This window comes from Saccopteryx leptura, chromosome 4 (genome assembly GCF_036850995.1).
Source record: "Saccopteryx leptura isolate mSacLep1 chromosome 4, mSacLep1_pri_phased_curated, whole genome shotgun sequence".
Classification (NCBI taxonomy): Eukaryota; Metazoa; Chordata; class Mammalia; order Chiroptera; family Emballonuridae; genus Saccopteryx; species Saccopteryx leptura.
The window spans coordinates 220,103,987-220,117,513 of record NC_089506.1 but is presented as its reverse complement, the minus strand read 5'-3'; the positions used below and the strand labels follow the sequence as shown (position 1 = coordinate 220,117,513).

The window sequence follows — 13,527 nt, the reverse complement described above, 5'->3', positions numbered from 1 at the left end:
TGCAGAGAGAAACACAGCTCGCAGCTGACCCAGAGCGCACTCCCTGCTGCAGCCCCGCCCGCCGCGGCGGCACGCTCTCCCGGACCACCGTCCTTCACGGGTCAGTCCCGTCCGTCACCTCTCTCCCAGGCCCTCCTCTCCAGGACAGTGTGCACTGCAGCGACTGTGACACAAGCTCTGGCACAATCATCACTTACACCGTCACTTTACTACCCATGCAGGTCCCGCTGACTGCCCCAGCTGGTTCCTAGAGAAAACCTCTCAGGGTGAGAAACGCATGTGACGCCCTCTGATCCCCTCACAGTGCCTGACGCTGCGTCAGGTCTGGAGCACGTTCCTGACCAGTGCGTGCACAGCGACGCAGCGGCTGGGCTGCCCGCTGCTTTGGGAAGAGTGCTTTGTGACCGGTGTGTCCCCGGTTGGTCTGAAGTTGGTCATTTTATAAAAACTGCTTCCTACATAAACAGCTGTGGGTTGACTGCGTTCCTCCCTACGACACACCCCTCTCTGCAACCTCGGTGCTCCAGTGTCTACACGCAGCACTGTCCCACAGAACCCTCTCTGCAACCTCGGTGCTCCAGTGTCCACACGCAGCACTGTCCCACAGAACCCTCTGTGACCTCGGTGCTCCAGTGTCTACACGCAGCACTGTCCCACAGAACCCTCTGTGACCCCGGTGCTCCAGTGTCTACACACAGCACTGTCCCACAGAACCCTCTGTGACCTCAGTGCTCCAGTGTCTACACGCAGCACCGTCCCACAGAACCCTCTGTGACCTCAGTGCTCCAGGGTCTACACTGTCCCACAGAACCCTCTGTGACCTCAGTACTCCAGTGTCTACACGCAGCACTGTCCCACAGAACCCTCTGTGACCTCAGTGCTCCAGTGTCTACACGCAGCACTGTCCCACAGAACCCTCTGTGACCTCAGTGCTCCAGTGTCCACACGCAGCACTGTCCCACAGAACCCTCTGTGACCTCAGTGCTCCAGTGTCCACACGCAGCACTGTCCCACAGAACCCTCTGTGACCTCAGTACTCCAGTGTCTACACGCAGCACTGTCCCACAGAACCCTCTGTGACCTCGGTGCTCCAGTGTCTACACGCAGCACTGTCCCACAGAACCCTCTGTGACCTCGGTGCTCCAGTGTCTACACGCAGCACTGTCCCACAGAACCCTCTGTGACCTCGGTGCTCCAGTGTCTACACGCAGCACTGTCCCACAGAACCCTCTGTGACCTCGGTGCTCCAGGGTCTACACGCAGCACTGTCCCACAGAACCCTCTGTGACCCCGGTGCTCCAGGGTCTACACGCAGCACTGTCCCACAGAACCCTCTGTGACCCCGGTGCTCCAGGGTGTACACGCAGCACTGTCCCACAGAACCCTCTGTGACCCCGGTACTCCAGGGTGTACACGCAGCACCGTCCCACAGAACCCTCTGTGACCTCGGTGCTCCAGTGTCTACACGCAGCACCGTCCCACAGAACCCTCTGTGACCTCGGTGCTCCAGGGTCTACACGCAGCACCGTCCCACAGAACCCTCTGTGACCTCGGTGCTCCAGTGTCTACACGCAGCACCGTCCCACAGAACCCTCTGTGACCTCGGTGCTCCAGTGTCTACACGCAGCACCGTCCCACAGAACCCTCTCTGCAACCTCGGTGCTCCAGTGTCTACACGCAGCACTGTCCCACAGAACCCTCTGTGACCTCGGTGCTCCAGGGTCTACACGCAGCACTGTCCCACAGAACCTTCTGTGGTGATGGAAATGTTCCCGGACTGTGCTGTCCAATACAGTGACTGGATTCCTCACATGTGGCCACCGCCGCTGAGGACTGAAGTTTAACCTGACTTAATTTTAGAAGTGAATAGCCACGTGTGGCTAGTGACTGCCCAATTAGCACATAGTAGCAGTACTGTGGATGAGTGCATATTTTAGGCCTATAACTTTATTTATAAGTAGTCCTTAACTTGTAGCTACGCATGAACAGATCATATTTAGCCCTATGGCTAAGGTGGCAGTTTGCTTGTAAAGTGACACTTCAGTGGGGACGTGTGCCTGTAAATCTGTGCTGTTTAAGTAACTCACAACACACCACTGAGGTGATTGTACTAAAATTATTTTTTCCTTCCATTTATAAGGTTTCTATTCACCAACCAAAATCTGCTGGGCATCCACCCATACGTCAGACTTTGTGAAAATTGGTGGGTTTACTATCATTAAACAAGAACTGATCCTAAAGAGAACTTGTGACTTTATGGAGTTTTAGGTAACCCACGAAGAGCCCGTTAAGTGTTAACATTTCTGACTATTTTATTAGCAGTGGAATGAATAGGTTAAAAATCCCCAAATCCTTTATCTGACAAGGGAGAGACTCCTTACCCAGGGAGCCCGTGCTCCTGACACTCTCTTCCCTGATGTCCTGGCGGAGGTCTCTGTGGGCAGGAGTCAGATGTACGCTCTTTTCGTAGGAAAAGCCTCTCGCCGCGTGGACACCTTCCACTGGTCCCTGCAACGACACTGACAGCAATGACCACCAGCACAGTCACGCTGGGTCTTCGAAGAATGAACAATACTGAATGGAGCCCAGAAAGGCCCTGAAGAAGAACTAAGATCTCAAGGAAGCAAGTGTGTACCATATGCCCAGTGAAGCAGAGAGAACACTAGAATCATGAGAGGTGGTCTCTCAAGGTGTCCCCTTACTCAGAGAAAGGTCCAGTCTCCTCTGGAAAAGCAACAAGGGGGAAAAGGTCTCTTGGTGGGAGTATTAAAATTTTGAGGCCCTGGCCGGTTGGCTCAGCGGTAGAGCATCGGCCTGGTGTGCGGGGGACCCGGGTTCGATTCCCGGCCAGGGCACACAGGAGAAGCGTCCATCTGCTTCTCCACCCCCCCTCCTTCCTCTCTGTCTCTCTCTTCCCCTCCCGCAGCCAAGGCTCCATTGGAGCAAAGATGGCCCGGGCGCTGGGGATGGCTCCTTGGCCTCTGCCCCAGGCGCTAGAGCGGCTCTGGTAGCAACAGAGCGACGCCCCGGAGGGGCAGAGCATCGCCCCCTGGTGGGCAGAGCGTCACCCCTGGTGGGCGTGCCGGGTGGATCCCGGTCAGGCGCATGCGGGAGTCTGTCTGACTGTCTCTCCCCGTTTTCAGCTTCAGAAAAATACAAAAAAAAAAATAAATTTTTTTTGAGGACCACGAAGGCCCAGGAAATCGGTGGCCGAGGACCCCAGAAATGAGGGCAGCGAGAATAAGACACTGTACCTGGGACCCAACAGGAAGTGTCGTGGTTGTTACTTCCTGGTCTGCGGCGTCCCATCCCTCAGCAGGTGGGGGGACCCAGGGAGAAGGCCGTGCTGTCAGAGAAAGAAACAATTAGTGCTCTGGGCCCTTGTCCTTTAATTCATGCTGCTTCTCCTCTTAAGAAATGAGCATGTAAAAAACAAGATCGTTTTCTCCGCGAGTTCAGAACTCTGACCGAAACCAGGTCACCAGAAGCAGGCCTCACAAATGCCAGTGCTTTTAGAGCGCACGCAGACCGAGTCCATCAAGAGAGGGACAGGTAAGGCGTCGGGGAGCGAGAGCACGTTCCGTCGAAAGGGTTCAGCAACGCTCAGCCCCGGCTGATGCGTCCTTGTGGACTATGGCCCGGTACAGCTGAGCTTTTCATCTCTTTTCTAGAGAAACCAGAAATCTGGACTTCTATGTAGAACATCAAAAGTCTTAAACCTTGAGAACTAAAGACAAACAAACTGCCCACACCAAAAACACTTCGTAGGGGAAACAAAACGAGCGTGGCCTGGCATGTGAGTGACCAGTCTGCAGTCTCTGTTCAAGTCCATCCCCTCCAGTGTGCTAACAAAGCTGCATGGTCCTGGACTGTGGACAGGCAAGACACCCTTCCAGAGACGGATCAAGACACAAGAATTTACCTACAGCACAGTCTGTGCTCCAACGTCTCTGCTAGAACTGTCCAAGGAAAACTTCTAGAATAAATATTACCGTGACCAAAAATTCAAAAGCTCACACTACTACTTTCGACAGATGCAAATCAAATCACCTCCTGGGAAACTTACTCTTCTCGTCGGCATCTGTGCCTGAAATCACAGGTCTTCTTTCAGAATGAATTCACCTCTGGAGACATCTATCCCTCACACTGTCTGTCCTCCACACCCCTAGTACGTACCTCGACAGAACAAACTTGTCCACTTTAGGAATTCCTTATCACCTGGGATGGTGAAACCTAGAAACACTATGAATTTACTGGACTAAAAGCTTATCAACTGTTAACTGGGAGCATTCAGTCCACGTGACAAAGAAACTTAAGATACTGATAAACACACACTAGGAAGTTCAGAAACGGTCAATATTCGCAACACATGCTATCATAATGCACATTTTGGAAGGAATAAGAAAGTGGGGTGCATAGTAGTAGATCCTGCCTCTTGGTGAGGTGTTGTGTAAGTCAAACAGATGTAAAGTTTCATGAGTTGCCTGACCAGGCAGTGGTGCAGTGGATAGAGCATCGGACTGGGATGCAGAGGACCCAGGTTCAAGACCCCGAGGTCTCCAGCTTGAGCGTGGGCTCATCTGGTTTGAGCAAAAGCTCACCAGCTTGGACGCAAGGTCGCTGGCTCCAGCAAGGGGTTACTGGGTCTGCTGAAGGCCCACGGTCAAGGCACGTATGAGAAAGCAATCAATGAACAACTAAGGTGTCACAACGAAAAACTGATGATTGATGCTTCTTATCTCTCTATTCCTGTCTGTCTGTCCCTGTTTATCCCTCTCTCTGACTCTCTCTCTGTCTCTGTAAAAGAAAAAGTTGAATGATGGCCCCATTATGGGAGAAAGCAAACTAACATCCAGCGAGCACTATTACACGCTGGCCCTCAGACTCCCTCATTTAATCTACACCAACAACCTTATTATCTTCCTTCTTACAGAGACAGAATGGAAAGTCTGAGAAGTTAAGTCACCAACCAAGGGCACAGACAAAGGGCAGAGCTAGGTCCTGAACCCAGGCTATCTGCCTCTAACGCCCGATCACGTCACTTCTGTGCATTCACGCACCTGCTACTCTGCCCCGCCCAATGTCAGACAGAGAGGGCAGAGGCAGGATGCAAGCCCGTGTCTTTTTACGGTTGGTTCAGCGGTCTTTCCGTTCTTCTCTTTAAGCCAGGGATGGAGAGACCACTGTGGAAATGAGGACGGGTGCTCACTTCCTGTGTCTGACTTGACTCATTCACGTCTAGGGCAGCAGTGGACATCGGTGGCCCCTTCTCTGTGAAATCTCACGTTTACCACTCTCCTATGCCACTTTCATGATGCCTTACTTGTGAGTCAATTTTTGAAAATATGTGTCTCATTTCCCTTTCCAAACAGGTTTTCAAGTTGTTTGCAGTCAGCTAAGAACACAGACACACACACACACACACGCACACACAGACACACACACACACACACACGTGACAGGACTAAAAACCACCGCTGATTACAGAATGGAGATTCCTAAATAACACTACAAGACTTCAAGACCAGCCTGGGCAACCTGTTTTCCTAGATTCCGTCTTTAAATCCCTTTGATGTACGCTGCACAGACTCCCAACTCCTGAAGCTAATCAAGTCTTTCTCTCCAAATACTCAATTTATTCTCAAAGGAAAACTGAGGGGACCCTACTCTGAAAAAGTCACAGTGTTAGGGCTACAAAATAAAGGTGCCGTGGTCTGCACTGGACATCTTCTGAATTGTTACCGTTCCTAGGTAAGGGCCGATGCTCTCTCTTTGAGTTCAGCTGCTCCTGGTGTCCTGAGTGCCGGCTTCTGGCTTCCTCCCGAGACGTCACTCTGGGCAGGGTCTCTGGCTGGAAGTCTGCCACATCCCACACTGCTTCACGTGGGGCTTGCTTCTCTGAGTGCACAGGACTGCAAACCTGGGAAGTAAAGCCAAAGCCACCATGAAAAAAGGGAGAAAAAGAGGGCCAGAGGAGGCCCATTCTCCCCCGCCCGAAAGATGTCAGAGAAGGGTAGATGTGAGAAGGAATGACAGTGTCAGTCCACTGCCGAGGGGAGTCTCCAGGGCACTGTGTTAAGAGGAGTGTCTGTAAGTCTGGGTGTAAGGGGACAGAGTGCTCCTTATTAACATGCAGAGAGGGAAACGTGTCAGGCACGGCGTGTAATACAGAGCTTTCTTGTCATTAGAATACCTCTTATCTGAGTCCTCACACCCACTGGGTTCACAGAGAAGTGAATTATCGGAACACAAATTCACTAGTGAAATGAAACCATAGTTTGTAAGCTCCATGTCTTCGGTCTATCCTTGACCAACACAGAAATAAGCTGGTAATCAGCTCTCCACACAAATGCAAATCCTGTGCCAGGTGAAACTGCAAATCTTGCGAGATTTTGTGAGGTTAATGGAAAGGCTGTTGAGAAACAACTAGATTTCTCAAGGCAGTGACAAATGAAGACCTGGCAATTACACTGGAGAAGAGTGACAGGAGGGTGGCGTGAGGTCACAGAAAGACAGGAATTGGAATAGTAAAGGATTAAAAGGCCCTGGGAAAACTGCTGAAGTCCTAACACACACACACACACACACACACACACATGCACGCACACATGCAATAGCCCTTTTTCAGACCAAGCTGCAAAAGTCAAACCCTGTGAGAGCATTAATTCTCTCATAGAATTTTTGGGAAGTATTATGCCAAAGACTTGAAACAAATACTTAGACGAATACTGTTCAGTTTTATTTGCAAGGCATTATTTCCAACCAAAGCTGTTTGTCCTACTGAACTTGAAATTCCGACCCTATTCCCAGTGGATGCACTTCAAGGGTCTTCTTTAGCACCACGAGCCTTGCGCAAGCAGGGAGCGCTTCCTGCAGGGCACACCGGCCTATCCACCGCCTTTCTGTCCAAAACACAAAAATCTGGAAACTGCTCTCTCACCTGCTGTCTTCCTCCTCTCCCGGCCTGTTTCTCCCAGTGTAGGATCAGGGCCACCGCCTCCTCTCCGCTCTCGGGACACTGCTTCTGTGCCCACGGCCGGATCTCCTCGGGTAAAACGGTGAGAAACTGCTCCAGGACCAGCAGCTCGAGGATCTGTTCCTTGGAGCGCACTTCTGGCTTCAGCCACCGGCAGCAGAGTTCCCAGAGTTGACTGAAAGCTTCGTGGGGTCCGCTCACGTCCTCGTAACAAAACTGCCTGAAGCACCTGCGAAAGGTCTCCGACCGGGAGCCCCCCGCGCCCTCCAGGACGGGCTCCTTCTCCACCTTCATCGCCAGGCAGCCCTCGACCTGCAAGGGAGCGTCCGCCCGAGGGTCCATGCTCCCGCGCCAGCGGTCAGCCTCACGTCCGGCGCCGCGCGGACAAACGGACCCGCGCTCCGCGGAGACGTGGGGGAGACGGGGAGGGACGATGCGGTGTCAGCGGGAGTAGGTGCTCCCCTCGGGCCTCCGCACGGGACCTGCGCGCCCCGAGGTCGCCGCGCCGGGCCTGCTCCCGCGCCGGGGCTGTGCGGCGTGCATCTCGGTCACCGCCACGGGGCATGCGCGGGGGGCGCGGAGCTTCCCCGTGGGCCCGGAGCTTCCCCGCGGGCCAGAGCGCACAGTGGGCGGGGCGCGTCCGGGCCCCCGAGGGGCGTGTCCGGGCCCCCGAGGGGCGCGTCCGGGTTTCCGAGGGGCGAGCCGCCGCGCAGTGGGCGGCACCGGTGGGGAGGGTCCCGCGCGGTCCCGGGTTCCACGCTCGGACAGGGCGGCGCGCCCAGGCCCTGCGGCGCTAGGTGATCGGCGGTCGGTGCCGGCGGGGCTTCCGGGCCCAAGGGGGCCGTCCGTCCGCAGGAATCCTCCGCACGCCGAGCAAAGGCCGCCGGGCGGTTCCGCCCCCGAGCCGACGGCAGCGGCGGGCACCCAGCCAGGTCTCTCCCGGGGCGTTCGCGTCCGCTCCTCCCGCGGACGGCGCGGGGGGCGCTGGGAATCGCGGCCACGCATGCGCCGTCCGCGTCCCCGCGCTGCGGGGACCTGGCGGCGTTTTCTCGCAGGCGAGGGGCTGAGCACGTGGAGTCTCGCGAGAGCGCGAGGAGCGAGGAGGCATGGCGGGGCCCTTGCCCAGGGGACGCAGCGGGGCGTGAGCTGCATGAGAACGGGCCGTGCGCGCCTTTCTTCACCCGGGGAATCGGGGGTCGCAGGCGCAGCACTGGGAAGACGGTGCAAAGTCCACCCGTCGCGGCCACGTGCTGACTGCCCTGTGCAGGTGGCTGGCCTTGTGCAGGTGGCCTCTCTCGCGGGGACCCCCGCTCGCCTCGCGGGGGACACGGGCCTTGTCTCGTGAATGGCGCCTCGCTTGCCCGGGGAGCAGGGTGAGGCCGTCTCTTGGCCTTGAAGGTCTCAGGAAGTGGCTGGGCATGTTAGGTGGTGTGTATGTGGGTCTCTGCCGGGAGTCCCCTCCCTTCCCCCCCCACTGGGCCCCACTCCCCGTCAGGGCGGCGGCGGCGGCTTTTGGTGTCCTCGCATCCGTGGACCCTGGTCCACGCTGTGCCCACCCATCGCTCCCTCCCTCCCCCCCTTACCACATGCCAGGTGGTGTTCCGGGCCATTGGCCTAGAACAGATCACTGGGCAAAGCAAAAAACCCCTGCTCTAGGAGTGGAGAGCTTATTGAGAAACAGTGTAGTGACTCTTTTTCTTTTTTTAAGCATTTTTAATTTCTCGATTGTAAGTCAGTGCCCAAGTCTTAGTTTAAACCGGATGAGCACGTGGCAGCAGCCCAGGGGCAGGGAGCGACTGGGTCGGAACAGGCACTCTGTGAGGGCGGTGGGGGAGAGGCTGGGGCACCTCGCCTAGGCCGGGGTGGTCGCACCCCGCTTTCTTGTCTTCCGTTTCTTTATAATAATGTGTATTGAGCACCCGTTTGATGCTGGGCCTACTGATAGGTTGTGAGTACAAACAGGACCTGGGCCACACTGCTGAGCTTTCCATTTGGTGGCAGAGGCAGGCGTTAATCCCAGTAGTGAATACACCCAACACGTTTGCAGAACGTGATGCTGAGAACCTACTACTTCAGAGGGAGTTGACCTAGTCACGAGGTCTGAGAGGCCTTCCTTCTAGCAGTGATGTCGGGGACTAGAGCCAAAGCAGGCCCAAGAAACCCTGGTGGGATCGCTAGGATGGTTAGAGCGTGGTCCCAAAAGCCAAAGCAGGGCTAAGAGCTGAGTGTGCCAACTCTAGTTGCACAGAAATCGGATAAAGCAGATAGGATTACCTTCAGTTTAGAGTTGAGGACATTGAGATCTCAGCGAGGGGATATATATTATAATTGCCCAAGGTTACTTAAGATTGATTAAGTGGGAACCTAGAATTCAGATTCAGCTCAGAATAGGGTCTTTTATATATATATTCAGTTCCTTGGGTCATTTGGTGCTTTTAAGAGAAGAGGCAGGTGTCACAAGCAGCCCAGGGACATTAGAGACCAGGGGACACAAACTCAAAAGCCTGCGGGGCTCAGGCAGATAATATAAATTGAGTGAAGTAGGTAGAGGATAAGACAGTAGGGAATGGTGGGGACTGCAGCAAACCGAGGTCCATACTTCCTGTGTAAACGAAAGAGCCAGGTGAAATGATCACACTTATTTTTTAACTTATTATTTTTTAAAAAGCACTTTTTATTCAATTACAGTTCTTGTCTGATGCCCAACATTCCAGTCCCTCCCTGCGTGTCCCCCATTCCTTTCAAGCCGCTGCCCCAGCGCTGGAGCTCAGAGGGAGGGAGTTGGAGTGAGTCCATGCACGGCCCCTTTAAGAGGAGCTGCTTGGGACTCCAACCCTCCGTCTCAGCCAGAAACTCCACTGGTTTTTACAGCCAGAAGTTATGGAACATCTCTTCCTGGTTCTGAAACTGGGCTGGGGGGGCCTGGTGTGGGGCTGGGACCCCTTGCTCCTCCAGGGTGACCTCCGCAGCTGAGAGATCCCTGCTGATTTTAAACCATCACCACAGGAGGGTGTGGGACCAGCTGGTTCAGAGTCCCCCTCCTACCAGCCTCTCAGTATGGCTTCTTCTTTAATTCCCTAGTTGTAGGACTTTTCATGTAGCCAGCCGGTTTCTTTCAGGTGATTTTGCAGAATGGTTGTGCTGTAGTTTGGTTGTCATTTTGATGTGCTCGTGGGAGAATCTGAGTACCGCCTTTACTTACCTTGCCATCTTGACCAGAAGTTCAGTTCAGTTGTTGCACTTTTAAATAATCAGCAAATACCTTTATCTCTCCCACTAGAATGTTAGCTTTTGGTTCTTACCTAGAAGGTCAGGTATGGACCTTGGCTCCCTTGTCACAAACCAGGCACCCCCGACTGACACTCAGTCTCAGGCCCTGCACCCCCAGGCTGCCCCCAGCTGCTTTTTGTTAGTTAGAGAGCTTTCCTTTCTTCGAAGCTTCCTTCCGAAGACATCTTGCTCCGGGAGAGAGCGATCACACCTAGGCATCTGAACTTCCTTGTTTCATCACGCGGACTTGAGCGCGACACATTCTCCAATCTTCACGGGACAGTTGTCACCTCGCTTCCTTTAGGCTGATCTTGGAGCGGAAGTGTCGGAGCATGCTCTGCATGGTCTCTGAGGTGCAGGTCTTCAGAGCTTCAGGAATTATGGTCCGGGATTTTTTTTTAACGGCCTTTCAGTAGCATGGGTGCACACACACGCTCACGGAGATGTATATTGTAAGGGGAATTTTCAATCGCACAAAAGTAGGGTTTTCATGTTCTCATTCTCTGGCTTTAACAAGTTACAGCTCATAGCCAATACTACCTTCCCTCCATGTCTGCCTGTTCCCCGGGTCCAGGATTATTTGGAAACAAGTTCCAGATATCATATTATGTTATCGGTAACTATCAGAATCTATTGCTGAAAGACAGAGACTCCCATTTTAAACACATCTTCCATATAATGATAAACCCTCCTCCAAAGCATCAAAAATTCCTTCGTACTTTTTTAATAAACCGTTTATTTGTTTGAAAGGTAGTTTGCAAACGCAGAAAGGATCGTAGATTTTAGACGAGTAAACGGAACAAACTTTTCCACATTTCCTAGGTGGGTGTTTACAGTTACCTCAGCAGGAAAATGTTGGTGCCCTTGGGAACGGAAAAGCAGACTGTTGAAAAAGTAGTGAATCGATACAGGCCAATAAATGAAGGAGATCACGCTACAAGGAGACATCTCGGAGGAGTGGTTATTTTCTTAGGGCCCCATCCTCTGATTTGACCCACATCCAGAGAGGCACTCTCTTCCCATGGTCCTCAGAGGAACATTCAAACCAGACTTTCTTTGGTAATACATCTGATATCATAGCTCTCATTTTATAAGCAGCCTTAAGAGTGATCTTCTGATATAAGTGAAATCATATGGCATTTGTCTTTCTCGGTCTGACTTAGTTCACTTAGCATAATAGTCTCTTAAGAGTCAGGTGGGTACTTGAAATATTGGGGTGATTTATATTTGTGTACATAATGTATATGGTTGTCTACCACAGGCTGTACACCTGAAACTAGTACAAAACAATACTGAATGTCAACTGCAATGGAAAACTAAAACATTTCTGTCATACAAATGGCGTTTACATTTGTTGATGATTAGAAAAAAAAGCAAAATAAAAGGGCTCTTCCACTTAGCATTTCTCTGTCCATGGTGCTGATCTGCTAGGCCTTTGGCTGGCAACCAGAAGAGCTATAATACGCTTTGGCCAATGGGATTGAATATAGGGATACTAGAAAAGGGAACATTAAATATACATTAAATAGTTTTGAAAAGTGCTGTCTGTGCCTATGCTAAGTTAAAAAAAAGGTCCAAGATAATTTCCTAGGAATGCCGGTTACCTCTTATTTCTTTTATATCCTGAAAATCCAAACTATATTTTAAAAAATTGAAAATTGGAAGGGGACAGGTTGGGTATGTATGTATCGGTGTGTCTATTTTGGACATACTATAAGTATGTTCAAATGTGATGTCTTAAACTAGCTATACCAGGCTGAAGTAAATTTCCATCTCACAAATCAAAAGCTGCCTCTCCCAGTGTTTTAATAACGGTGGTCAGATAGCACACAGCAGAATGGCCGCTCAGTGTTCCGGTTCCTCACTCCACTGAGCGATAACGGAAGAGTCCCAACTGGTTCTCGATAGGCCTACAGCTAGCAGTCGGCAGCTTTTTACTGTTCTCTAGATCACTGAGGCTCCATGCTAGGCACTGGTGGGTAGCTACATCGATGAAACATAACTCTGACACAAAGTATTAAGAATAAGGTGGAGAAAGTTAGTCTTATAATTGTCACATGGTAGAACTGTGTGTGACCGCCTGTGACAGTGCAGAGTCATAGCAATGGTACGAGGACAAGCTTCAAAATTCCTCTAGAGGGGCCCTGGCCGGTTGGCTCAGTGGTAGAGCGTTGGCCTGGCGTGCAAGGGGTCCCGAGTTCGATTCCCGGCCAGGGCACACAGGAGAAGCGCCCATCGGCTTCTCCACCTCTCCCCCTCTCCTTCCTCTCTGTCTCTCTCTTCCCCTCCCGCAGCGAGGCTCCATTGGAGCAAAGATGTCCCGGGCGCTGGGGATGGCTCCTTGGCCTCTGCCCCAGGCGCTAGAGTGGCTCTGGTCGAGACAGAGCGACGCCCCCTGGTGGGCAGAGTGTCACCCCCTGGTGGGCGTGCCGGGTGGATCCCGGTCGGGCGCATGTGGGAGTTTGTCTGACTGTCTCTCCCCGTTTCCAGCTTCGGAAAAAAAAAAAAATTCCTCTAGAGGGAATCTTGAAGGCTGGTTAGTGTGGGAGGGTGAAGACATTGCTGGGGGAGGCACCATCGTGAACACGAGTGGTGTTGATGAACGCCGTATGGCGGGAGGACGTGGCGGAAGACGAGGTTGTGCACACTGGTCGGAGGGGATTGGAGTTTGCGATGGAGGCAGTGGGAAAGGTGTCCATTGCTGAGAGAAGGGGAAGGTGACTCCGTGTTGCTGGGAGAGAGTTCTCCTTCTGTGGAGACTTCTGTGCTAGGGCCGCTATTCACCTACTCAGCAGACGGGTTTGAATAAGATGATTTCTAGGCTCTACGAACTTTTCTGTGCATCCGTTACACACCTCTACAGAAGTTAATTATGGTTTAGGTACAATACTGGCTACTGAGGACACAGCGGTGGAAAGAGAGACTCAATTCCTGCCCTGGAGGACCTTCCATTCTAGTGGGGAGTGCAGGAGACAAACACTATATAAGGAAACAGACAGAGATGGTCATTTCAGGGGTTGTCAATACTAAGAGGAAAAATCAAGAGGGTGCTGGGACAGAACGTAACCGGCCAGGGGTTATTGATCCAGTGTGATCAGGGAAAAGATGTTCTAAGTCCTGCTGTTTGAGCCGGAAGCTGAAGGCTGCGGAGGAGCCGGGCCCGTGCAGGGTTTGTGGAGGAGCATTCCTGTCGGGTGCAGGCAGAGACCTCACGGCGGGGAGAAGGTTCTTCTGTGAGCCGGGGCATCGTGAGCAAGGGGACGGGCCAGAGTCAAGTCACA

General features: G+C 52.7%; 1 protein-coding gene across 2 annotated transcripts in view; it reads right to left on the bottom strand.

Moving 5' to 3' along the window:
- The window catches only part of ZKSCAN2 (zinc finger with KRAB and SCAN domains 2), a 46,859-nt gene extending 38,922 nt beyond the window's left edge, over positions 1-7,937 (bottom strand). For both annotated transcript variants that reach the window (XR_010751204.1, XM_066383379.1), the window contains exons 1-4: positions 6,941-7,937; positions 5,743-5,920; positions 3,255-3,346; positions 2,382-2,508 (exon numbers count right to left, since the gene is read on the bottom strand). Coding sequence is in view for 1 of the 2 variants with exons in the window: in XM_066383379.1 (XP_066239476.1) it covers positions 2,382-2,508; positions 3,255-3,346; positions 5,743-5,920; positions 6,941-7,318 (775 nt within the window). In the remaining variant the exon portion in view is untranslated. The remainder of the gene's footprint in view (positions 1-2,381; positions 2,509-3,254; positions 3,347-5,742; positions 5,921-6,940) is intronic.
- Between the last annotated feature and the right edge of the window lie 5,590 nt (positions 7,938-13,527).